The following is a 27,311-nucleotide window of genomic DNA, read 5'->3' as shown; positions in this document are numbered from 1 at the left end:
AAGTAATTAATGACATACAAGTGGATATAATCGCAATATTTTTCATACAACTGAGCTGTCAATGTTAAAGTCAGTTTGGTCTTGCTTGCTCTCATGCTAACTACTAAAACTCTAGAAGCTGGGCATTTTAACCATTTAATGCTAGCTAGCTAATTATGTTATCTGTAATATATACATTTACCCGTTACAGCCATTTATTCACTATTTTCATTTTTTTCACCATATATCCAATACCTTTAGCTATTTCAACTGTTCATTATTTTGAGCTGTCTCAACCATTCATCCACTACCTTTAAGCTTTTCGCCATTTTCTCAGCATATTTAGATATTTCAGTTAGCATTAAGTTCGTTAGCGGTTAATTATCCACAAGTTTATAGCTTCTTCAAAATTTATTAAAATACTTTTAGCTAGCTGTTTTAACTGTTTATCCATTACTTTGAGCTAGCTAACATAGTGTTATCTTAATTTTATCTATCACTGCTGGCTTAGCTATAGAAACGCTAGCTAGTTAACTTAGCCAATTAGCCAACTAACACTAGCTAGTTAGCGTAACCAACGGCTAAAGAAAGATAAAGACATATTTTTTTCACTTCTCTGCTGGCTCACTGACTCTTTTCACGTACTTTCAGTTGTACTTGTAATTACACCTGACTCAATACGTGGGAATACATCTTAAAACATCGTAATTTCTATTTGTTCAAGGTAGTTGAACAAGTACCCCTTCACTTATGAAGTAACGTTAGCAGGCTACTCTGTTTTTGAGAATGACTGATTTAACGTTGATATTTTTTAGAAGTCATATAATACCCATCACTTCAACACATTCGGTTGTTACACTTATTCTCAGAATAATAAATTTGGATTATATGCAGTAAATCACCCACAGAAGAGGCTGCTGATAGAGTAGCTAGGTCAGGCAGGCGCTATGACCCAGCAGCTCCCTCCTCCATGCAGCAGCACTCTGCCGCTGTGAGAGGAGGACCAGAAATCTGCAGCTCACAGAATGAAGAGATCAAAATGATGCTGCCTGTAAAAAGGGATTAAACGTAAGCAATCTGTCGTCAGATGCGGTAAATCCGCGCCTCGTTGCTGTTCTACTTCTCTGTGCAGATATTTTTTAATGACTAATGTAATTGTGTGTGAGGGTTAGGTTTGCATTGTTGTAACTGCAAGTGAGCTAATGACAGATGCATCGTGCTCACTTTCTCCGCTGCATTGGACGAGAATTGCAGCGGATGCAAGCAGGCCTTTAATGCGATCTGTTGTTTTTGTTTCTCCCCATCTGCCGGTCTAGTCTGAGCGCCACCTCGCGAGGATCGGCTGCTGGTGGATAACACAGATTTGCCACCGGGGGTTGAGAAAGGAGACATGCCGTCGCTGAGCATCCGTTGCGACGCTTGACTGACCATGATGAAGACCGAATCCACATCCAAGAGCACCGGCTCCGGCTCTACGCTCAGGAGCCCATCCCCGCATAGGAACGCGTACGAGGCGGGGATGCAGGCCCTGAAGCCCGTCAAAGACAATGCTGCGAACGGGGACCTGCAGGAGGGCCCCCGAGGGCGCAGGTACGGCTCCAATGTGCACCGTATCAAAAACATGTTCCAGCAGATGCAGACCACATCCCCAGCCGATGCAGAGGGAGAGGACGTCGCTAGGAACGCCGACAAATCGGTGCGCCTCTCCCTCCCGAGAGCCGGGAGCCTGAACGAAAACGTGGACCACAGCGCGCTGCTAAAGCTCGGATCCACCGTGTCCGAGCGCGTTAACAAGTTCGACACCAAACCGGAGAACGGGCACCAGCGGGCCTCGTCACCCAGCTACTCCAAGCTGCAGGAGACCCGCCGCATCTTCGAGCAGCAGCAGCAGGAGAGGCAGCAGCAGGAGAAGCTGGCCACCACCAGGGTCTTACTGAAGACAGACAAGGCCTCAGGCTTCCAGGATGGCAGGTTGGACGTGGTGGCTCGTTTCAATGGCAGCACAGAGTCCCTGGACAGCCTGGACACCAGCGAGGCTGTGTCCCCTACAGTCAGCCAGCTCAGTGCTGTGTTTGAACGGGCAGCCGAGCTCCGGAACAACCTCCACCGCCTCTCCTCTACCCCACCACTCCCTTCCCGGGGGGTCAGTGCCAAGGTGGGTGTGTTGAACTCCAAAATAATCACAAAGAGGGTTTGTGCCTTTGCAGCAGGCAACAAGGAGGAAGATATAAGCAATCAGAACGGCCAAGAGGGGCCTCCAAGGGGCCCCAGGGGGAGGGTGACTCCCCCATCAGAAAGCATTAACGGGGGCCAAAATGTGGGCCAAAGCACCCTAACTACTGAACATTTCAGTACTGTAGGGGAGCCACATGAGCAGAGAGGAAAGACTGTTTCAGATGCAGGTGTTGAGGCGAAAGCTGAGAACAAACCCGAGGAGCACTCTGGGGCCAAGGAGCCGAGCAGCACAGCGCTGCAAGGTGACATCTACATCTCCGTGGAGAATGGAGAAGCCGCTGCTGAGAAGCAAAGGTCTCCAGAGGGAGGTGAGATGCTCGGGCAGGAGGGGGAGACGGCTAAGCATGCTGAGGAGGAAGAAGACAGGACGCTCAGAGACGAACAGTCGGGACGCGACTCTGTGGATATCAGTACCTACAGCGCGGTGGGGGAAGATTTTGGAGGAAGCCAGGTGGACGAGGAGGAAGATGATGTCGATGACCGCTACGAGCCTGAGTCCAGCTGTGTGGAGATTGTTGGTCTGCCCGCGGAGGAAGACCCACCCCCTTCCAGGAAGATCCGCTTCAGCACGGAGCCCATCAAGGTGAGAAAATATGCAGTGAAAAGACACGTATGATGAATACTAATAATCGTAGGTAGAACATGAAGATGTTATCTCTCAGACTATACCATCAGAGCTTTGTTTAATAAGGCAGAGGTGCTGGTTCCTCATTTGTAATTATGTCCATATTCTGGTATGTGTTTTATTTTATTACATTTTTTTTCATCCTGTGTGTTGAGAGGCTGAACTTGACCTTAAAGCTTATCAGCTGTGGTACAGTCACTGTCAGCTGTTTTAATGAACCCACTCAGCTTCTAGCTGTGTCAGAATGATGCTGACATTTTGATTTTACCCCGTTTCAACACGGGGGCTTTGCGCACCGCTAACACCCTCCCTCCACAGTAGCCAGCTGCTAATGGACGGTCCTGCATTCCTACTGTGCAGCTGACATGGGCCCCAAAAGAGCTGCGATGTAGATACTTATCTGTAATGCAGTGGGAGCCGCCTCTGTAAATAATTGCCAGGGGAGGAGGAACAAAGAGGCCTGGACAATTAGTCCTGTTTTTAGAGAAGTGGATACTCTGCCGATACCAGGCCAGCAAACAGTGTATGGGGAGTTGGGTGAGCAATGAAGTGTTTTTGTGTGTGTGACAAAAAAGGAGGAAGTGAGAAAAGAGACTGTGATCTCCTCTTGGACCAGTGATATGAAAGAAGAGGAGGAGGAGGAGGTAGTGTTGATTCAAAGTGTCTCTCTGTGTCTGGGGGTGGTGTAATGATCTGGAGAAGAGCATCAGATCCTCTCCAGCGGCGTCTCGCTGCTCTGCTCTGCTTTGACGTCTGAGGCGTACAGAGGCTCTGCCAGCTACAGTGGGCCTTGACACTGCACATCACACACATTCCCTCACGTGGAAAGCCATTCCAGTGACTAAGGGCTCCTGTCCCATATCATGACCAGTCAAGTTGAAAGTTGCTCTTGGTCTCTTCTCATGGCTGCACATGGGCCAGTGGTGTGTAGTCACTAGAGCTTGACATTTCAGTGTTTGAGAGTTTAAATTGCACTATGATGAATAGGCTGACATTTTTTTTTTTTTTTTACACAAACTCGGATCATTAACAAAGTTGTGATGAAGATTAGATCTGAGAAAAAAACAGAGTTTTTAACTTTAAAGTAGTTTGACAATTTCCTAAATATTTCCTTTTTTGCAGAGAGTTAGGTGACGACATTGAAACCACTTTCATGTTTTCATGGTAAATATACAGCCAAGAGATGCTTAGCTTAGCTTATCTTAGCACAAAGACTGGAATCAGGGGAAAGAAGACTGTCCTACCAGCACCTCTAAAGTTCTAGTTGTATTTCCTAAAATGTGTGGTTTCAGAATGATCTAAAATTAGTTGTTGTAAAATTTGACTGAGCTGCAACTAATGAATATTTTCAGTGTCGATTCATTTGGCAGTCATTTTTATATTGTTAATCAATTAGTTGTTTGTTTGTTTGTTTGTTATTTCTATAAAATATCAGAAAATGGTGAAAAACATTGATCAGTGTTTCCCAAAGCCCAAGAGGACGTCCACAACCCAAAGATTCAGTTTACTGTCATAGAGAACCAGAAAATAGTCACATTTTATCTGACAGATAATATTGTGTTTACGTGGGTTGTTTTTAGTTGTAAACTGATTTGAATATATCGTTTCGGCACCTTTAACAGTGAACATGACAGTATGAAATTGAGCAGTGAGCTCCAGTGGAAAGTAAAGTTAACCTGTGGATTTTCTGACCACTAGTGGTGCTGTGGAGCAACAGTTTGATCTCCCGTTCTATTACATTCATAAGCTCATAGCTGTCACAACGGTATTTATTATTGCGAACAGATCCAAACTGTTCCACTGAGCGACAGCTGGCGGTGGTAATGTCACAAAATGCAGCACTTCGCCAGCTAAAGGCAGAGAAGAAGCTAATTAAACATTAATGTAAACAAAGCAGGTTACACAGTATTTAAAAAATCTGCTTTGCAAATGTTTTAATGAGGAAGGAAATGCATTCAGCACAGTACATGCAATGTTTTTTGGGGAGAAATGAAACCCCACAGGTTATCCTTAAATAATACCTTTCCCTATAAATAATATCTCAAATACAAATAGAATATTTTAACCTTAAATTAAGAAAAATAACAAATGCAGCCTATAAAGGATTCATGTACATCAATTTCTGTGCGTGTGTGTGCTAATTATACTCAAACACTGACATATCTGTGCTAAGCTAATATTGCGCTCTAATATCCATGCCGTCTGGATTGAAGCAAACTGTCCCCGCCATGCTGAAAATCCCATGAATCCCAGATAAATTATGCCTCATCTTAGTACGTCTGCCACGCAATTGTAATGCGGGAAGATAAAGATGAACCCGATTTCTATCCCATTATTTTATCCTCATGAGATCAAAGATGGGATAGCAGGAGGAAGCATTATGTATGGTGTGATAAAGAAGTCATAACTCATAGGCTTTGATAAAATGGCAGAATTTGGTTGTGACCCTGCAGCCGTCATCGGAGAATAACCTCCTACTGAGTCCCTTCACACTGTATCAGTGTGGCCTTTGTTATGGAGATTGATGCAGGGGTGGATGAGAGTAAGGCGGGGGGGGAGGTCAAATGGGAGGGGCGTTATTTTGCAGCTCAAATGTCATGCAACTGTACAACTGCCAGCTCTTAAGTCACAGTGTCAGTTGGTTTTTCTTCCAAACAGGAAGTGCCCATTTTTAGTGCATATTTCCCATCTGTGCGACAATTCAGCTTTTGGCCACAATTAAGTCTTGTTGTGGCGATGGCGGTTGGACGTCTGGCTTTGTCCCTGTTTTACACTAAACCCTCCTCTCTGTCTGCCTGTCTGTCTGTCTCTGTCATTTCAAACTGGCAAAAATAGCAGTTCTGCTTCGGGTCGAGTTCACACTAGACCCTTTGTTTGCTCCTCCTGACACTCTTTCCCTCGCTCCTTCTTTTCTCCCTTTCGCTCTTTGTCACCAGTCTCCTACTGTTAGTAAAAATAGCAGCATTGTTATCGTCACAGACTTGCCTCGCTTTTCAGGGCCGCCTGCTCGTTGAACACAGGAAGCTGCCTCTCATGTCTTATTTATTTGCTCGGCTTGTTTGTTTTGGCTTCAGTCTATAATTGGTATTAATACTGTAGTTCATGATGTAGCTGCCTGGCATGTTGTGGTTTTTAATTATTTATCCTTTTGTTGGAGGAAAGATTAAAAAAAAAAGAAAAAAAAAGCGTGACATAAGATACGGTCCGCTGGATTTGCTGACTGGATTTCCTAACTCATCATCGAGCTTACTCTTACACTTTTAAGCCACCCCATCACCCCACACACACACACACACACACACACACACACACACACACACACACACACACACACACACACACACACACTTTCTCGTGGGTTTCTGCTGCCTACGCAACTCTGAGCAGCAGTCCTGCCAGGCCGCTCAAAGAACACCTATGATTTTCTTTCACACTGTATCATTAACCCAAACAATGACTATTCTTATATTGTAATAAACGGAGTTCAATCTTGACAAACATGGAAGGAGGAATCGCATATTTAAGGTCGCTATCACAAACTGCACAATCGAGAATTCCCAAACTGCGACCTTTGCTGGTTTGTGTTCAGCGCTCAGGTCAGCCAATGAGGGATAGCCCAGGGAGAGGTAATACATCACCATATGTCAAGGTATCCTCAAACTGTCTATTACTTAGACTCAGCGGGCTCGCAGTATTTCATACAGTGCATTACTCACAGCCAGGAGGGGTGGGAGAGCAGACAGATTATCAGCAAGGTCACTCTGTCCCACTTCTTAGTCCTGCAGCGGTGGTGGGTTGCAAGCGTTTATGTGATGCGCCCACTCGCTCAGGTTACTGCGACAAGCCATGTTATGCAATGTCTCGCTCATGATGTCTGAGTGCTGTTTTGTCCTGTCCAGCCTGCCATCATCTTGTCAAGCTTACAAAAACAACAGACGCTGGTTACAGTCATGTGTGAGGCTGCACCTGTACTGCACCGAAGATTTATGTCTGCTGTTACTTACTCTGTGAACCCAACGGGGGGATTTAAAGGATAAAGCTGATTTCATTCAGTGTTTATACTATTGTCAACAAATCTAATGACATGAAAAGACCAAAACCAAGTGTTGGTCCACTCCTAACATTTCTCTACCCTGTCAGTGGCACTCAAGGCCATTCACTCCTACTGAAAGTCTGAATAATTTCCTGTAGCAAACATCACTCAGACCTAGGTCAATAGTGCATTTTTGGGGGCTAATTTCTGTTAATTAATACATATTTGTTGCTCAAAAATAACTACAGTGGAGGTCTACATATGTACAAGAAAAAGAGAAAGAGAAAGACATAGATAGGAAACTATGTAGCTTCTAATTTCCTAAATCTGTGTACATGAATTTGAATGTGCTTATGAGCAAGCAATCCAACCTATATGAAATACAATAAAACCCTATTATAATTAAGATTAATATAGTTGGAGCATTTATTGCAGTCATGCTAAATATCATAAATTATATACATATGTGTTCAATTTAAATTCAGATAATAGTGAAAAGAATATTAGCATCAATAACATTAATATATATATATATATATACACACACACACACACACATACATTATATAGTCATATATATATATGGCTGTATCCTTCCACATGCTGTGTTATTCAGTCGTCTGCTGGTGACCTTATTCTCATGCCGCCATGTCTCTTCGCGGGGTCAGCGCTAAGCCTAAACGTGACTGCGGACCAAAGACCGGCCTGCCAAAACAGAGAGGCTCTGGTGCCATGCAACCGTTACTATGACAAACCCAGCATATCCATTTTATTGGCTCGGGGAGAGTGGTCCAGGGCGATGGCAGCCTGGACCACATCCTTATTTTCTGTCTGTGTGTTGCGCATCTGGGATCTGGATTAACCTCCAATTTTAAGGAGGATTTAGAAGCAATTACCTGCCACTTCTGGACATGTTTAACCTGTGGTGCTTTGGAAAGCAATTAACGGTGGTGTCAGTGAACTGTTGGGAGGAAAAGTGCTTCTTTTGGTTTGCATATGCTCGAGTTTAACAGCTTGATTAAGCGTCACACCAGCATTCTGACCCTAAGAATAGCGGTTTAATCGCAGCACATAGACACAGAGGAGTGAGGCGTCCAGAGACCCAGATCCCACATTATGCATCGTAATCACCTTAATTCACTTTGTCCTTTATGGTAGAAACGGAGAGCAGCAGTGAAGCTCACATTCCCGAAACCAGTTGAAATAATAGCAAGAACAGTGTGAGTAATAAAAAAGATGGAAAGTTGGGTCCAGAATGTGGAGAGACAGAGTGGAAACACGCTGCTTCTGTTGTGAAAAACCAATGGCACCACCTCCACACATCCTATTGGCCGAGTCCAAAATTAGATCTGTTTTTGGAGAGTCCAGAGGGAAAGAAACACAGCAGTTGACATGCTGCTGTGGGCAGTGGGAGGAGGGGGGAAGGGTTTACTGACTCTCTAGTTAAACCACAGTGTTACCCAATCACACTGTAGCCTGGGGCCATTAAGATGGAACCACACTGTAGGAGAGCAGAGGCCTCCAGAGCAGCTCTATCATTTAACCATCTCTCTGTCACGACAACTGCATTGTAAAATGGTAGTTGTCACTTAAAGGCTATTTTTAATAGCCTTTACAGTCCCAAGTGTGTGCTCTTTACAGACACAAGCACAATCTGTTAGCTGGTGAGTGGCTGTAGCTAGCTGCCCACAGAGCTTTTGTAGGACATCCCAGGCGGCTGATAGCAGAGGGAGGGAGGAAGGGAGTTTCCTGGCCATCTGTTAGCTCCTCTGACCTACTATCTGCCACAACTGGAACAGCGTCCTTCTCCAGCACTGCCCACCACCCCCCGCCACCCTGCCTTTAATCCCAATGTTTGTCTTCCAAAGATAGGCACCTCACCGTTCTAAGAGTTCACCTCCTGCACTACTCTACATGCTGGGGTGAGAGGTTACACCATACAGGATCCCATTAGTCTGTCTGCCCTGTGTGGGATCATCACACATAAGGAGGGAGAAAATCTTCCTCTGGGAAGCGAAAGTCTTAAGTCTTTGCCAAGGAGGGCAAGATAGTAGCCTGGTCTGCATCACGGCACCAGTCCCGAGTTTGTCCGAGGCCGGAGGTCACGTTTTTTTGTCAGCGCCCGTTAAGTGCCGCTGAACCTCCTCGTTTGATCTTCTGCAGCATCATGGGCGCGAAACGAGGGCACCGCAAGCCACCAGCTGTGGCCTCTTGATCTTCAAACTCAAGAAGTGAAGCTGTGCCACGTGAGAGCGTCACAGTGGGCATGCAGGCTTGGACTGCACTGTTGTTGTTTTATGCTGCGTTGCTTAGGATGCAAACAGTGTATTTTGTGTGTCTGTAATCCACATTCTGCTAATCCCTCTAAATACGAAGGTAACCTAAATCAAAAGCCATTAGACTTCAGTGCTGCTCCCATGCTGTCTGTCATCCTCAGTTCAGTTAGGTTATATTTGATTCACGTAATTCATAATGTAAAATAAAACTGCAGTTCAAATGATGATCTCTGTGCCTGCTGCAACTAATTATTATTTTCATTCTTGATTAACCTGTAAGCTCCTTTTTTTGGACAGTTGTTCAGCCTAGTGCCAAAGAATAGGGTGAAAAATAGCTTGACATTTTGGGAAATGTGCTTTTTTGCTGAGAGTTTGATGAGAAGATCAATACCACCTTCATATCTGTACCATAAATATGAAGCCAAATCCAGTAGCCGGTTAGCTTAGCTTAGCACAAAGACTAGAAACAGGGGAAACAACTAGCCTGGCTCTGTCCAAACATAACTCGCATGGTGTGACTTGTTCGTATAATCTGTGTAAAAAGTGTGTCATATTTAGCGTGGAGATATGAGTGCTTTCTGTGCTAATCGATCATCTCGTTTCAAGAAAATTGATACACAAATTGATTGATACAAGAAATCCTTTGAGCCCGGCTAAACTCGATAGCAGCATGTAATTTTTATGCTTCAACCTCGTCATCACATGTGCGAGCATATGGTGATGACAGCGATTGACTCAGGGCGATAACATTTTAAGCCCTATTCTTCTAAGGGAGGCTTAAAAGTAGAAGTAGAAGCAGAAGCGTGTACAGTGTTCAATGATGCATGATAATACAATGATACTGAATAAATCCGAGAGAGGAGGGGCTGTTTACATTTCAAAGGCGCTGTCAAAACTGACAGGCTCTTTGCTGTGGGGTTGCCAGGGAGATGGGCCCATATGACTGAAGGGTAGAGCTGATGCTTCTTTGTAACACAGACGGACAAACGAAGTGTCAGAGAAAGACGTGAGAGGTGCAGGGACGAAAGTAAGCAAAGACCCGAGAGAAAAGTGCTGAAATGTCGCAGCAGAGGGAGCGAAGGATTGTGTAGAGAAAAGTTGAGAAGTTTAATCAAATAAATGAAAGAATGTGCGAAAGGAGACGGGCCAGCGCTGAATTAGTGTGGCGAGCGGGGCATGCAAGGTGGTGCATGCATAATCACCTTGGAAGACTGAAAGTGAGGCTTTTAAAGCTTACTGTGTGTGTGTGTGAGAGAGGCCTGTGAGCAGCAGCTGCAGAAGGCCTCCATTAGCATGCTGGAGGTGCTTATGTAAACTGTCATGCTGGTAGGCCGGAGTGAATGTAGCAAGTTGGGCCCTGAAATAGAGGCCTCTGTCTTCATGAGAGCTACTTCAGTGGTTGTGATGGATTTTCCTCACAGCGCGTTTGATGCACATTACCGCTGTGAAATGATACAGCGAGGGGGCCTCGAGGAAAGGCAGCGGCTTGTCTCAGTTGAAACGATCGATGCGTTTGTGCTGCATTATGTCCGCGTTAACGCTGGTGGTCAGATATTATCAAACCAGCTTGTCCGTCTCAGCTGCGTATATTTCCGCAACAACTGTTTGGCGATAAGATGCAATCATTTTTTGCTATCTCAGATAAGTTGAGCTTTTCTAAGTTCACAGCACACAGGCATTCTTCTGTGGTGAGTCCTTGAACTACTGCCCAAACTAAATGATAGAAATTAAAAGCTGAATTGAGATCAGTAAGCTCCTTCCTCTGGATGCGTCATATCCTTTTGCAAATATTGTAAAAAAAAACCCCAAAGCATTTCCATGTAAATGAATTTATCTTACCTGCTGATACACACACTCACGCAAGTGATTCAACGTTTATCATACTCACCAGGGTTCACAGGAAGTGATGTGTTTTCTGTTTTCAGTAGCAGTTGCTATATTTGGAGCAAATGCAAAAAGAAGCAGGTAGAAGAGTGAAACGGTGTGAGAGAGCCACCATGTCTGCAAAGAAAAGTCACCCACAGACCCTCGAAGAGGATCAGTTGTCAATAAAGAGGAGGCTTATTTAAAGGAATAGGTTGACCCTTTTGTGCTTTCTTGCCGAGAACCGGATGAGAGAATTGATACTAACCAGTGTCATGTTTGTACACTGAGCAGAGCCTGCAAACAAGAGGAAACGGCTAGTCTGTCCAAATGTAAAACCACAAATTGTTGCTTTCACAATGAACTAAGCAGAAACAGGGTTTAACATGCTAATTAGTGACTTTCAGAGGTGCTGATAGGCGGGTTTTTTATCTTTGGACAGAGCGAAGCTAACCGCCTCCTGGTGGTAGCTTCATATTTATCAGACAGACATGCGATAGTATATAAATCTTCCCATCTAACTCTGTATTTACTGAAGTCTTGACTTATTCCTTTTAAAGAACTAGCATCTCATCTCATTACCCCCTTTTCAAGGAAATCAGAGAAACTATGAACAGTTGCAAATGCAGTACAAATGTTTACACTGCTTTCTACACTGTTGAACAAAGAGGTTTCAGCATTTGTGATTCTCTGTCTCGTCCCGCAGGTGTTTGCCACCTACCCCAATGAGGACTACGACAGGCGTAATGAAGACGTGGACCCCATGGCGGCGTCTGCTGAGTACGAGCTGGAGAAGAGGGTGGAGAGGCTGGACCTGTTCCCCGTGGAGCTGGAAAAAGGTACTGAACATGAGAAGTCACCTAAAAAGCCTGCTGTCTTTTCCCAATGCTCACATGCACAGTATGTGTGCCTGTGCACAGCTGCGTTCAGGAGACTTGGATGTGGTCATGCAAAGAATTCAGAGTTTTAACCTGCTTGGGGCACCAGGTGGTGGTTTGCATGAGTACAAGAAATTTTACATTCACAAAAAGGTATTTGGAAATTAATTTTGGTATGTGGGATTGATTTGTCCTTTCTATCTATCTTTGAAGTCAAATTAAAAAAAAAATCCACATTTCTTTATTGCTTATGTAAAAAGATCTTCAGTGTTCGCCATCTGCCTCCTGCCCACCACCCTGTTTCCTGCAAGGCAAGGCAGCAGTTTACCTTCTATCCCTCCCCAGTGAGCCACACTTCCAACATCCCTTCAACATTATGGTGCATTAATATATTTATAGAAGACTATATTTAGAATTGTGTACAGGGCAGGTTGCACAGGATACCATATGTGACCGTGTTCTATATAAATTATGTTCTGCGTGGTGCACTGTCCACATTAATTGCATCAGGATGAAATAGAGGCTGTAGTTATTGGCCCAAAAGAGAGAAACAGGAGAAATTAAAACACTACCTCAGCACGACACCTCAGGCAGGAAATCTGGCTGTTGTCACTGAATCTGCTCGGACTTTCCAGTCACATATAAAGAACTGAAATGCTGCTTTATCCTTTAAAGACCATGTGAAGGTCTGACTTTTTCTTCCTCCTCGAGATACAAAGAAGCTTGTGCATGCTTTTATTACTACTATAAATTGATGACAGCAGCATCCAGAATGCCGCTGTCAGTTTTTAAAAGTGCAAAGAGCTCACATCACTTTTGATCCTTGCATAGCTTTCAGTAAGTCTTAGGATTGACTTAAGATCTACCAAACTACCAAAGAAATCTTGTCATGGACTTGCCCCTGACTGCGTGGTTGATATGCTGCAAAGATTGGATTTGCAAAGATGCGAAGTGATTTGATTTGAACTCGATGTGCTGCATGTCCGTGGCAGACTGCCTCATATCCACACACTCTCTGCTGCTCACTGTAGCAAAAAAATCAGACAAAGACCTGCGGTGAAGCTGCCTTCTGCCTTTGGAACCGATTCTGGATCTGAGGACAGCCAGGTCAAGGCTAAAAATCTCATCTAAATAAATAAAACTATAATAAAAACACACCTTGTTAGCCTTGCACTTAATTAGAATCTGTTTTGTTGGTCCACTGCTATGTGCACTTCCTCTTAGTTAAAAAGTCTAATTTAATTCTGCATTTAAAAAAGGGATATGCTGCTTATATTAAACATTTATAAGCAGTACATAAGTACTAAATAAATCTTTTAAAACACACTCAATAACTATAAGTCCTCCTGTGGGCACATATGTGGAGGCTGCTGAAAATATAGTAAAACAGTCTTAATCTATCTATATATTCAGCAAGTCTGAATATATATATATATATATATATATGTATGTATGACCAATACTGTACATTAATAAACCCTTATAAATGCCCTTATATTGTATATGTGAACAACAGCTACATTAGGGGATTAATAATGTTAACATTATATCTCGATATACTGCATGGCATTATAATGCAGCATTGTATTTCTCCAAGATCTACAAGATATCAATGTTTCAGGTTTTTTTAATTACGGTGGAGCAGTGTGTTTATGAGCAGGTCCCTGTTTTGTTTGTGTCTGGCTCGAACAGAGGAGGATGCACATGCATGTGTGCGAGCATGCAGACAGAATGTGATGCACATGCTTTCTGTTTCAGTGCAGTTCCACTGGCAGGCAGTCAGTGGCAGTAGTGTGCAACACAAAGCCAACAAAGGCAGCGAAGAAGAATACTGGTGGCAAGCAGACATGGATGTCAACAATGCAAGGTTTTAAATAGTAAAGAAAAAAAAAGGTTTTATGAATGTTTAATGAGGAAGGAAGTGCATTGTCAAGCCTCAAGGACACACACAATGCCTTTTGGTGAGTAACACTGAACGTAAACAAAACTTTGTTTTCCGGAAAAACTCCACAAGGCACCTTTAATTTGGATCTCTGTTGAAGGAGAAAGGGGCAAACACTGCTCCTTTACGTACTTCACCACGCAGCTTCGTCCTTATGGTCCAGATACAGAACTGACAATCTTATTACTAAACATTTTAATCCCAAGGGCAGCGACGTGGAATCAAAGCCACGTTTGCCGCCCACAGAGAGCCCATGAGCTGCCACGCTTGACTCACAGCGACATGACAGTATAACAAATCAAACCGACTAAAGCCTGTTAAACATGGACTACGGTAACTGTGTAGTAACAGCAGGTCTGGTGTTCCACACTCACTTTCAGACGGCGATGGTCTGGGCATCAGTATCATCGGGATGGGTGCAGGTGCTGACATGGGCCTGGAGAAGCTGGGCATCTTTGTGAAGACGGTCACAGAAGGAGGAGCAGCACACAGGGATGGCAGGTATGTTTATTCAAACTGAAAAGGCCTTTGCTTCGTAAACCAAATGTCAGCCTGAGGTCAGCTCACTAAAGCTGATGCTTCATTGTCCCACTTGTCTTTCTGATTCTTGGCAACTGCAAATACGTCTTGCTGCCAAGAACGGCGACTTATAAACGGAGTTTGGCTTGTGTGGGCTTAAGTATAAAAATGACGAACAGAGGCACACAGTTGAGCTATTACTGTAAATCCTAAGCTTGTCTCGTAACTGCCTCCTCCAGGATCCAGGTGAACGATCTGATTGTGGAGGTGGACGGGACCAGTTTGGTGGGAGTCACCCAGAGCTTTGCCGCCTCTGTACTCAGGAACACCTCAGGAACGGTCAAGTAAGAGTTACTCTGACTAGTTTTTTTTTTTTTTTGCAGCCGCTTTGACACACTTTAACATCGAGAAACACAAATCATCAAACTGTGTAGTGTTTATTAGCCACAACAGCAGCATGGCTCTGGGGATGGAAATGTTGGTCCACCGCTGTGGTCACTACTGAAATATGTCAACAACCACTGGATGGATTGCCATGAAATTGTCTGCAGACATCCATGTCCTCCTCTGGATCAGCCGTAATGACTTTTTCATACTTCATCTAGCGCCATCGTCAGGTCAGAATCCTAATATGTGCAACACTTCGGTTTGTGGCTAAATCCCTGCGAAACAGCCTCAGTTACACTTCAAGTTTGGTGCTTGTTAGCAAATGCTAGTATGCTAACATGGTAAACAAAGATGGTGAACGCGATAATGTTACTTGCTAAACATGTTGACATTGTGAGCATGTTAGCATGCTGATGTCAGCATTTATCTCAAAGGTGTGCTATTAGTTAAGTGAGTACTTATTTCTAACATTTTGATCAGAGTGTAGTTGCCTCTGGCTCGCTATACGCCTCAGCTGTGACGTTTTTTTTACACTTGGTTGCCACAGCTCACTATGACATCCAGCATTCTTGCTTAAAGAGATGGTTTCCCCTTGATATATACCCACAGCGAGTCTTACACGCAGGACCGACTTCTACCACATCCTGCCCATTCAGCTCACCAGACTGTAGATTTATATCTTAAGTCTCACAGGGTCATGATTATACCCTTCAGTATTGAAAAGCTCCTTTTTGAGACATCCAAAGATTCCTCACTGGAGCCACAGAAAACACGGTTATCAGGAACAAATACAGTTGGCATCGAAAGTATCATTTGGAAATGCCAGAGGGCTATTTGCAGCCCAGCTCTTTGGCGTTTCGCTGTTCCCTATGTGCTCCTTTTGTCATTTAAGCTCATTCATAATTCAGGGTTTAGTGGTCAGCCCTGCAGGGTAATTGTTAGTGTTGTGTGACTTGTGAAGATCAGAGTCCTCCATAGATAGCTCATACATCATGGATCTGCTGCAGTGATGGTGAAAGGCACTAGAGCTCGGGCTTATTCATAAAAAATGTCATTCAGACAAACAGACAAGCAGGAAGTGTGTTTGTTAGCATTTAATTACCCGTTAGCCTGTAAGAAATTGAAAGGCTGCAGCGGCTGCCTTAATAACCATCTGTGGCTTTGTCCTGATTTATTGTATTATTTCCTGTTTACTGTTTACACAGTGGATTTAATTGGACAGAGGTTTGTGAGCCTGAGTAAAGGAACATATAGCCTTTATGATGAACTGTACAATGAGCTAAAGGAGAAGCAGAGTTGAGGGCTTGATTTTAATCATAGAAGAGGCTGACTCCATAGAGACGGCCTTTGTTCAGCTCTAAACAGGAAGCCATTTTCTGTCATCAGAGGGCCAGCACATTCCTTACTACATTAATACATTACACTATACCAACTGAAGAGGGCTGCAGCAGTCCATTATATGTGAAAAACATGCTCCTGGTCCTTATGGAACCAGTGCTGGTGCTCCTCAGTGGTCAGGAGAAAGAAAAGGACCATCATGTATTATTTAGCATGCACATACAGCACATTATCACGCTACTCAGTTTTGTTTTGGGTTCAATGCCTTCGTCAGAGTTGTTCAGTCCCTAACTGAGCTGGACTTGCCGAAATGCAGGTTCGTGATCGGGCGAGAGAAGCCGGGAGAACAGAGCGAAGTGGCCCAGCTCATCCAGCAGACCCTGGAGCAGGAACGCTGGCAGAGGGAGATGATGGAGCAGCGCTACAACCAGTACATGGACGAACAAGAGGTTAGTCCTCATGCTCTGGTGTGAGCTGACAAAACCGCTTGCTTCGCCATTCTTGAATTGGCGGTTGCGCAATGCCTGCACATGCACAGTGCTTAACTGAGGAGGCAACGCTTACTAATCAGTTCCCCTCCCTCCCCTCCCCCCTGCACTTGCATGCACACACATGCTGTCACTAACAGATTTTTTTGAGAGTTAAATGGAAGATTCTGTGAAATGTAAAACACAGCATGTGAGCGGTGGGATCTTTTACACGTCAGTCACTGTCTTAATATTTAGAGAGGATCAGTTCCAGTTTTAGAAAAAAATGTGTATGTGTTCATCAAAATTTTAAAGTAACAGAAAAATGAGACTAAAGTTATTATTTAACAGTTGCAGCTGAAAAATAGTCAGATACAAAGCTACATAGGCGTCACTAAATAGCTTCAAATTATGCAACATTTTCAACCTGATCATGCATTAAATACTGCCTTACAATGAGATCCTTTTTTTTTTTTTTTTGGCTATCATCTGTTGGCCCCGTACGCCCTTGGTTCCTCTTTCAGGATTATGAAATTTATTCCAGCACCATGATGAACAGAAGTGACCCTCCTCAGTGGGGCTGTGTGCTCCTGGCCAAGAGCCATCGCTGGTGTATCCAGCATGAAGTATCAGTCTGATCAAACGATGAGCTCATCTCCAAAATGGGGACAAATCGGGATGACTCAAATTTGCTTTAATCCATGTGTCTAAGATTTATTTTAGTTTTATATAAACACAGAGTGCCCGAAAAACGGTGCGTACTTCCATTATGATAAGAGAGGAAGTTGCCCCATTCATGCAAGGGTGATGGTGGGTGGTTCTTGAAAAGCATTGGCTTGTATAATGGAAAATAGTCTGCTCTTTTGGGGTATAGCACCATCTAGTGTCCATTTGGTGTCACAGCACAGAAACGTGCTTTTAAAGACACCTTTATTTATGTCTTGAACAGCGTTCAAACTTTTTTGGACTGGACTAATACTGCAATTTGAATGATCCCCCACACATAATGTAATGCTGCAACATCTGGACCCAGCCGGAAATGTGTTAAATAAGGAAGCACGACGTGACTTTAAAGGGTCGGTTCAACCACCAAAAAAGAAAGAAAACACATTTATGCTTCCTCGCTTTATATGCTTTGGTTTTTGAGTTGTCAGTGTCTGAGATTTTCACCCCCCAAAAATGGTGGAGGTGGATGAGATTTCATTGTGATGCTCAAATCAAACAAAAGTTGCTCATAAATTATTCATCAGCAATCTGTCTTCACAGAAACACTCAGTTCCTCTAATAATGGTCTACAGAACACACTGTGAACACACTTTCTACCAAATAAATAGTCCCCATGAAAACTGGTAGCGGTGAGTTCTGTGAGAAATACGCTTTGCTTGATTTAGTTTTCTTAATCTTTATATAATTATGTTTGGCTGTGAATGGGTTTCTTACCTCGACCCCATCCCTGCAGGGTGGTGAATACGGCACAGATGAGGAAGAGGACGAGGATGAGGAGGTCAGTCCGCCGTATCCCAGTGCCATCGAGGTGTTTGACTTGGCAGAGAATGAGGACATGTCGCCTCTGGAGACAGACCCTGAGAAGCTGGCCCATAAATACAAAGAGGTGAGACATGAACTCCTTAACTGGAACATTTCCTGTTTAATCACAGCTTATTTCCTCTGGTGTGCTCAATATTAGCACATGTATTTAAACCTGTCGTCTCTCTTTGCCACACAGCTCCAAATAAAGCACGCTGTGACCCAGGCGGAGATCCAACAGCTGAAAAGAAAGGTAAGTTGTTCAATTAAGATCAACAGTCCATCCTAATCCTGCAGGCAGACGAAGCACAGTGCGTCTGTTTCCATTCTCCTGTGATTGAAATGCCTCACTCGTCTTTCCAGCTGCACCACGCGCAGCAGGAGAAGCAGCGCTGGCGGATGGATAAAGCCCAGCTGGAGCAGACCCTGCAGGAGAACAAGGAGCGCATGGAGAAGCTGGAGGGCTACTGGATGGAGGCTCAGAGCCTGTGCCAGGCGGTGGACGAGCACCTGAAGGAGACGCAGTCCCAGTATCAGGCCCTGGAGCGGAAGTACAGCAAAGCCAAGCGCCTGATCAAGGAGTATCAGCAGAAGTAAGACAGCGCGGCCGCACAGACGAGGGCTACGAGAGCTGTGTGATATAAAACAGTCTGACACCTCGATCTGCCTCCTTTCACAGGGAGATTGAGTACCTGAAGAAGGAGACGCAGCGTTGTGCACAAGTCGGAGCTGAGGCGTCTCTTCTGAAAGAGGAGTCCGGACAACTCCAAGAGCAGGTACAGGATGGGACCTGGAACGAGGGCAGTTTTACTCGTCAAACATGGTCAAAGAGGAGATCAGTGAAAATTGTTTGGACAAAGTGCAGTCTAATCATGTCTGTGGGTCCAAAACAGTCCCAAAACATGTCTCATTCCTTAACAGCAGCTAAACCTTTTAAATCTAATACGATTTTCTTTTTTATGATTGTGTCGTGTTCTGCCTTCATGATTTAGCAAACTGTGTGAAAATAACAGGAACTGAGGCGAGAGAGCTGCAGACTGGACGTTGCAGATAATATTTTAGAGATATATTCGGAATATTTCTTAAATGTTGCGCAACTGTTCCCTGCTTGCGAAGGTAGTGAAGGTCCAAATTTGTCGCAGCATACTGTCTCTCACAAATTAATTTTAATCTTTTGCACAGAGAATCCACGATAATCCATTTGTCTTGTAGAGCGTTGAGCATCACGTAATCTCTTTTTCAATTGTACCCTAAGGCTTTCCGTAGGGTCAGGGTCGGTGTGGAGCTGTTGCACAAAGAGTCAGCACTCTTCTTCGGAGTAACTGGCCCGGGATAACTCTGATGCATGTTTAGGGGACGGCGTTCTGCTGGAAGATCGATCGTCTTCCTTTAAGCCAGCGGAGACACGCTGTGCAGAACTTGTTCTTGGTGTAGTCAGCGGCTCGTGCAGCAGTCTGCTTGTCTAAGCTCTTTGCCTGCAGCAACAGATTTATACTTACAGTAGATTCATCTGCAAGGAAGACTTTCTTCCACTTTTCAATGCTGACGTTTTGGTATGTTTTGTCCTAAAAGAAGTAGCTTTTTCGTTTTTTTTGATGGCTTGATCACTTTAGATTGAACCTAGTTTTATTTCAGATGACATTAACTTTCTGAAAGTCCCTCCAGGTTTAGCTGCTAAGAAACTTTTAGATGGCTCACTAGAATTTAGATGCAGTTTGAGGATGTGGTCTTTCTTTTCTTTGAGCACTCGCGAGAGCAGTTTGACCTTGTGTCCTTTATACAAACCTCAAAATATTAAAGCTCTAGCAATGTCAACCAAACCTCAGAGGGACATAGTTAGTCAGTATGTTTTAGCAGTTGTTAAAAGCCCAGCGTGACTCACAGAGCAGCGCGCAAGTGATGAAATCTGAATGAAATGTAAATGTATGGTGTGCCAACATTTCCAGAAAACAGGATTTCTTGTAGATCAAAGCACTGAGACTTTTGAACCTCACTCTATATATTGTTATCTTACTGTTACTCACAAAAGCAGCATAATAAAACTCTAACTGCGTTTTCCTCCTTTTCTTTAGGTGGCTGACCTGGAGTGCAGGGTGGAGGAGCTGAAATCAGAACCTTTATAAAAGCCTTTGTCCGTTAGCGTGTCTCAGAAAGCAGAAGATAGTGTTATTGTACTTGCAATGACCTGCAGGGTATTTCTTGTCTCCAACTTGAGCTTGGTTTCTGGTTGCATACTGTTCGTGTGTCCTCAGGCTTTGTATTTCGGCCACTTAACCCTTTTAACCATGTTTTTCTGTTAACATTTATGGGAACTCGAAGAGCGGTCCTATCATCACAAACGCAGACTCTGTCGAGCTCTAGGTGTGTACTGTTCCTTTTTCATTTCCAGAGTATTTAATCCCTTAATTTGTGGTTTTGTGACAGACCAGGCTGTTGCTTTTAATTGCCAAAAAAACAAAATCCTCTTTCATTTGCCTAGTTTTGTGACCTTTTCTTTTCTGAGTTTGTACAGATGTGACACTGTGTGGTTTAACAATCAGTTTGGTTTGTAAAAAATTTTAATATGTGTATAACATTTAACATAATATAAACTAATGAGATTGAGGGTTGTTGTATATTTTATGTGATGAAGTGTAAATTGGACGGAGTTTGCACTGAAGAAGACATCGACAAGGTGCTTCACTGGAATGGAGGAATAAACGGGAACAGTGTTTGAGGTGTCTTCGAAATTGTACAAACAGTAACTCAACCTTCGTAGGGGTCTTGTCACTTAACCTTGAGAACCACCTGCTGCCTACCTTTCAGAAGTGTTTGTGTTTTTTTACACATTAAAGACTCGAAAATGAGCGTCTGACCCTCCGGTTTCAACCCCTCGCTTCTTTCGGAAAAAAAAAGGAAAAAAAAAAAAAGGACCACAGAAACAAGCCTCCACAACTGCTGTGCCACAAATGAAAATGGACCTCTTTTTCCCCTCAAAATGGATGTTGTCAAGGACTTGTGTAACTGGTATTAGTTAGGACTACTGATGTAAGAAACATTACTGGACTGGGATGTTAAAGAAGCCGTTACCAGCAGCAGACGTCTAGATTTAAAAAGCTCGTGTCTCAAACCAGCAGCTGCACTTGACACCGGTGTGTGTAGCACATGGAAAACACTGCCAGGTTTACACCTGTTTCAATTTCCGCACAGTTTAAAATGAAATTGAGTCTACTTGTGTCAACTGTCATACCAGTATGTTTGTATAGTTCAGGTAAGACTGAAATATTTTAATTTTACTTAATATTTATAATATAGTCAAGGTGGAAATATGAGCTAACAAGGACAGAAACTGACAAACGCAATGCAAAAAGCAGAGTTCATTCGACAGATATACTGTGTCATGTAAAAAGAAGTAGATCTGGATGACTACAAAATTAAGATTAATGAATTGAAAAAAAAAACAGGCATGGTTATGAGTATTTTCATAATATTAAGGCTTGTACAGTGCACATGCTTTGCATTGTATGTTTTGTGGAATAAATGGTCAACAGTGATGGTCAAGTTGGTCGTTTTTACTGTAAATCAAAGCATTTGTTTATGTGACTGGCGAGTTCCTTTACATTTTTTATCGCAGATGGAGTTAATGAAATGTGACTTTTGCTTCTTTCTTTCACACTGAAAATTCTTAACATAAAAATACACTTTTTTGGGGTATGAAACGCTTCAGCTTTAAACAAACTTAAGTTAAAATAAAGGACGGGACATTCAAACATTCACTGAAAGTACTTGACCATTTAGTGCAATTCTGTTTACACTGTGCTCTTCTACAGTGTTTCCAGAGTCTTCAACATGTGACTACAAGTGCATCTTCTGATGGTGTCTCCTGAGGTGATAGTTCCGGGAGAAGCTCTTCCCGCACTGGGTGCATTTGAACATTTTCTGTCCCAGGTGAAGCATCTGGTGAGCTTTGAGGCTCTGCGGCCGGCTGAAGCTCTTACAGCACTCGGGGCAGCTGTAGGGCCTCACCCCCGTGTGCTTCCTCTCGTGCCGCTTCAGGTCTCCCGACTGCCGAAAGCTCTCCCCGCAGTGGGTGCACAGGTACGGCTTCTCCCCGGTGTGAGTCCTGAGGTGCACGTTGAGCTGGCCGGTGTAAGAGAAGCTTTTGCTGCAGTGGGGGCAGATGTACGGCTTCTCGCCTGTGTGAATGCGCTGGTGCTGCTTGAGACCATAGTGGTTTGTGAAGCCCTTCCCGCAGTCTGTGCACAGGTACAGTACGTTCACCTGCTGGAAGCACGCGTGAGACTTCAGAGCTCTGGCGCTTGCACAGCTCTTCCCACAATGGGGGCATGTGCATTCTTTATCCCCCTCCTCTTCCTCCAGCTGATCCATGAGGCTGTCTGAATCGCAGTGGGACAGATACTCGACAGGGTGGTGCCTCTTGATGTGTTTAATAAGGTAGCTCTTCATAGTGAAGGAGAACTGGCAAAAGGAGCATGAGAAAAGCTCTGATGTGCAGTGGTACTTCATGCAGGTGTTGCTCTTCTGATGCTGTTTAAGGTTGCCTGATGTACTGAAGGCTTTACCGCAGCGGTCGCAGCTGTAAGATTTTGCATCCACGTGCGCCGTCTGCTCGTGTCTTTTCAGGAAGCCGGACTTGTTAAAGGTCGCCCCACACTGACCACACTTGTGCTGCCTCAAAGCGCACTTGTGAGCTTTGAGCTCATCTGGGTTTGCGTACGTTCGTTTACAGCGATTGCAGCTGAACCACTTGTATTTTGTTAGCTTGCCGTTTCTGGCAGCAGGTGCCTCCGGTTCGGTGGAGCTCCTCTCAGCCTGAGCGGGGCTGCTTAATGGCTTCTTGCAGATGGCCGCCCTTCGCTTTGGAGCTATGAGCTTGGTTATGGCAGAAATTTTAGATCTGGCTCCAAGTCGCTGAGGCCTCTGAGAGGGACGTTTTTGGACAGATTCAACTGTTTGAGCCGCTGAGGGTTGTGGAATGAAGTCCGGATCGTGGCTCTGATCATCGCCAGCAGGACGTGGATCATCTTGATTTTCCACCGTGGTCTCCTCTGAGTGATGCTCACTTATGTGCAGCTGAAGGGTGTCCACTGAAGGAAAAGCCAGAGAACACTCAGCGCAGCTGAAGGGCATGCTGGTAGCTTCCTCTGGGGCCTGATCCATGCTTTCTCCCCTTTTGCCCTGCTTTTGATGACGCTGCAGGTGCCTGGTCAGGTCGCTGTACTGGCCAAAGCACTTCTGACACACCGTGCAGACGTACGGACGTAGCCTGTCATGGACGGTCACCTTATGCTTTTTGAGGGACGCTTCATTTGTGAAGCTCTTCCCGCAGTCAGGGCAGTTGGACTGACACGTCTCAGCCTCTCCTGCGGACGTATTCTCAGTTTCAGTTACATCCATAGCTTCTTGCAGAGTCTCACTTGCATTCATTTCTCTTGTTTCCTCAGTTACATCTGGATCTGCAGCGTTCAAAAGTTCTGACGTCAGGGTCGAGCTCTCCGTCTTCTCACTGAGGATTGTGCTCTGATTAGGAACGATGTCGGTCTCTTTCATCACAGCCTGCTTTCTGTGAACTAGCTGGTGTCTGATTAAACCAGACGCCTGGCTGAAACTCCGCCTGCACTGTGGGCAGCAGTAGGGGCGTTTGTTTGAGTGGACACACAGCTTGTGCCTCCTCAGGTGAGGTATTTGCTTGAAAATCTTGCCGCAATCACCACACGTGTTAGACTTGACAGGGTCAACAGATAACACCACCATGGACGCTGCAGAGTCACCTGAGTCAGCGCTGGAAGCTGGATTCTCAGGTTCGACTGCCTCAGCAGCTGGTGTAGTGCAGTCCGCTTTGAGCTGTATGTGGAAGGACTGTATATGTCGCTGGAGGAAGGCCTCTGTAGTGAACGACAGCTGACAGTGGGAGCACAGGAAGATCTGAGATGTCGCAGATGTATTACTCCCTACAATTTAGAAGAGAAGCAGAAAAATAACATAAATTGAGCCAATTTTAAAATACAAAGCTAACAGACCTTTTATTTACGTGACTAGAGAAACTTAGGTAGCAAACGCACCTGCTGCATTCAACTTCATCAACCACACCTGGGTCCAAGCGTCACTAAAGTGGGTGAGAAGTTTGCTGCTGGGCCACACCATGAGCTCATCTCCAGGCTGGATGGTACGACAGCAGTGGAACAGGAGGCTGCCTTTGTACTGGACTGCCAGCAAATTGGTCTCTTCTTTATTACGAGCACAATTCACGTACCTGCGTGAGAGGAGGGACAGTAAAAGTAAAGACGGTTTTGAGTAAAGACTTTCCACCTGGCTACTCTACTTACTGACTCTGTCTCTTGTGTGTGTGTGTGTGTGTGTGTGTGTGACTGTTCAACCTGGATACTTGTGCGACTGTTTACATTTCTCATGTTCAGGCACCTGGATGCAGTGATTTTATGTAACAGCAGTAAAACCAATTCTTGACTGGAAAACTGAAGTCCAATTTTACAGGAAATGAGAAAAGTGATTTATGGTTTGGTGATGGTTCTCGTGTCCTGGAACATTTCAATGTCCCAGACAAATGGGACAAATTCTGGGGACAATTTTTGAAATTGGTCCAGTGTTGAGAGAGTGCTGCAGCCGGCTGCCGCAAAACAGGCTGCAATGTAATCCCATGCACCATGTATGTCCTCTGAAAGTGTTTGTTTTTGCCACTGACAGGCTCAGATTGTTATTCTATGTGTTTGACAATATTATGGAACGGATCCCTTTTTGTTAAAGAGCAAGATCCTTTTTAGCTGCTGTATTATTCTCCAATGCCACCAGACTCCATTCACAGAAACAGCAATTTTATCAATGTAAAACACACTCAACAGAAACTAAACAAAACTCAGCAAAACCGTCTTGGTTCGTCTTTCACTGTTCCACCAACAATCACTAACTTTGGTTTGGTCAAAATAAACTCTTAAATCAGAGAATTTAATTTAAGGAGAGGAGCTGAGAGAGAGGGCGGACATCAGAGAAGCAGCGGAGGGAAATGATGTGTAAAGCTTCAAACAGTTAATTACCAGGAAACTAATTCTCTATGCTCTTTCTTGGCATTAATGCTCAGTCTGGTGTCCTAATGGCTTACACTCAATTCAAAGTCCCGCTAGATTTTTTCTTTTCTAATATGATTTAAAGGGAAATCGCACCAGGTTCTGACAAGAAAAGAAGAATGCATGGAACAATACCTCATCCAGTTTGAGTGTGATTCTCTGGCAGCATCCATGTACTCGTACTCGTCTTTTCCATTGTAAATCTGCAGAAAACGAGAATATCTTCATGACCTAATACACACATGACAATAACCACAACAAGAAGCATCAGGGAAGGACACATCACCACAAATCCAGATTCAGTGTCAGTAATGGCATTTTACTGATTTCAGTTTAACACCTCCAAGCTCACCTCCCAGGAGAAGTCACTCGCCATGGCGTTCTCCCTTGTGGTCACTTCACCTTCGTATGGTCCAAAATGCATTCCTGGAGACACTGTCGGTCCATGATTCACGACCCCAACGCCTGCACTGGGAATACTGGATCTGCCTATCATCAGGCCATAGGGAAGAGTCAGGAGGGCCCTCTGGGGGACGCCCATGCTCGTTGGAAAGTCCAGAATAAAAGATGGGCCGTTAATGTTAGCGGGGTCACTCTGGTCCTGGAAGAGAGTCAGACACTCCACACAATCTAGAAAGTGTAAAAAGGACAGAAGAATACATTAATTGAACTTCATGCTAATTTAGCAGAAAAAACACATATTGAATAAAAGTTGTATGTACCATACATGCACAGCTTATTGTTTTTACTGTTGGGTAATTTACTCCATTTTATGTTGGATCATTTTAATTGATTTTGCCTAATTGCAGTCCTAAAATGTTTTGATGCCAGTTCAACCATGTAAAGCACTTTGAAATTTAGTTTTTACCCCTGCTGTATGAATAAGGTTTATCATTATTACCTCACCTGAGGCTTCTGTGAGTTTCAGGTGTATACTCATTAGTTGTGTACTTGAATATGTGCCACCTAGATCACATGTCTCCCTATTTAAATATGCGCTGGAGCAAGGCTGGTTCAATGTATTTTCATTAAAGGTTAAACAGAGGAAAGTCATATTGTGACACATTCCATCACATTTCGTTGATTTTGTGTCCTCAGTTTGTGGTTCTACAAGTTTTCCAAGATCATGGGGAAAGTGTGAATTAAGCTCAAGGACGCTGTGAATATAAGAGGGAAGACTGTCTCTTACTTACAAAAGCCATCATCAGCCTCTGGGTTATCTCCATGTCCCACAGTTTCCAGTAACCTCTGGATTGGCGTTTCTGTTGGCTCTAAAACCGGCATCACTGGAAGAACACAGACATATTTTGGAAGCTAGCAAGTCAAATCACCAGTTTAAATGTCAAACTATAGCGCAATGCAATAAGGAACCTCCTCGTACCTGCAGGGCTGTTGTTTTCAGGGGGCAGGCACTCCTCTGTTACAACCTCCTCGGTAGTCTCGACCCACTCCACGCCGTTGCTCCTGCCCGACATGAGTGCAGACTCTGTGGAGAGTTGGTGGAAACTGGTGACACTCAGTGTTTATGACAGCTGGTCACATTAACGGCTACGTACAAAACGCTTGAACAACAGACAGGCAGCTAACGTTAGCACGTTGACCTAGCTCACTAAACATCGACTAGCAACCAATTTAGCTAGCTGGCTAATATTAGGTTTCATACACACAGAGAAGAACCGTGTTCCTGAAGCATTCAGCGGAATGTTGAGCTGTCGAGCTAGTTGTTGTGGTTAATAAGACAGCGTCATCATAGCTATCCTTCAGTTAGTAACTGCTATGTGGCTACCACAGAAGCATCAGCGGGCTGAAGACTGGCAGTACGATACAGAGCAATGAACAGTTAAAACTTTCAACATTAATGTATAGAAACTTTTGTGCCTACTCAAATCAAAACGGCTTTAGTCCCCAGATAGTTCAGCTAACTAGGTTAGCTAACGTTACCGTTACAACCTGGTTTTAGCTCATATGGTCTCGGACTGCAAATCAGAAGCAAAACTATACAAGAGCGACGACGCTTCCCCGGAAGTAAATAAATGTCACTTTCAGCGTAAGGGTTCACGCGAACGTATTTGTGTTCTTTTCCAAATAAAAGTGGTAACGCTATGTTAAATCACCGATTCTCGGTTTATCTGCTATTGAAACTGTTAATGGTAATTTGCCATC

The 27,311-nt window shown here is 44.1% G+C and overlaps 2 protein-coding genes across 3 annotated transcripts; one reads left to right on the top strand and one right to left on the bottom strand.

Annotated features, from left to right (window-relative positions):
- Positions 1-967: 967 nt before the first annotated feature.
- LOC121624612 (neurabin-2-like) lies at positions 968-21,545 on the top strand. Of its 2 annotated transcripts, XM_041962403.1 has the most exons (11): positions 968-1,047; positions 1,296-2,797; positions 11,718-11,850; positions 14,212-14,332; positions 14,590-14,694; positions 16,392-16,524; positions 18,002-18,154; positions 18,269-18,322; positions 18,433-18,662; positions 18,749-18,845; positions 20,142-21,545. In XM_041962403.1, exons 2-11 carry the CDS (start codon positions 1,409-1,411, stop codon positions 20,190-20,192), a joined length of 2,466 nt encoding a protein of 821 aa, XP_041818337.1. In that variant the 5' UTR covers positions 968-1,047; positions 1,296-1,408; the 3' UTR covers positions 20,193-21,545. The 2 variants fall into 2 exon arrangements, with proteins under 2 accessions (XP_041818337.1, XP_041818338.1); XM_041962404.1 differs by lacking the exon at positions 968-1,047 and having other exon boundaries at positions 1,098-2,797.
- On the bottom strand, positions 21,518-27,162 carry LOC121624611 (histone-lysine N-methyltransferase PRDM9-like). Its single transcript, XM_041962402.1, has 7 exons — positions 27,031-27,162; positions 26,530-26,634; positions 26,342-26,434; positions 25,501-25,778; positions 25,284-25,351; positions 24,132-24,322; positions 21,518-24,020 (listed from the first exon to the last, which is right to left on the bottom strand). The coding sequence occupies exons 2-7, from the start codon at positions 26,621-26,623 to the stop codon at positions 21,904-21,906; spliced, it is 2,841 nt and encodes a 946-aa protein (XP_041818336.1). The 5' UTR covers positions 26,624-26,634; positions 27,031-27,162; the 3' UTR covers positions 21,518-21,903.
- Positions 27,163-27,311: the final 149 nt, after the last annotated feature.

This window comes from Chelmon rostratus, chromosome 21, assembly GCF_017976325.1.
Source record: "Chelmon rostratus isolate fCheRos1 chromosome 21, fCheRos1.pri, whole genome shotgun sequence".
NCBI lineage: Eukaryota > Metazoa > Chordata > Actinopteri > Chaetodontiformes > Chaetodontidae > Chelmon > Chelmon rostratus.
This window is presented reverse-complemented; position numbering and strand designations above follow the sequence as displayed.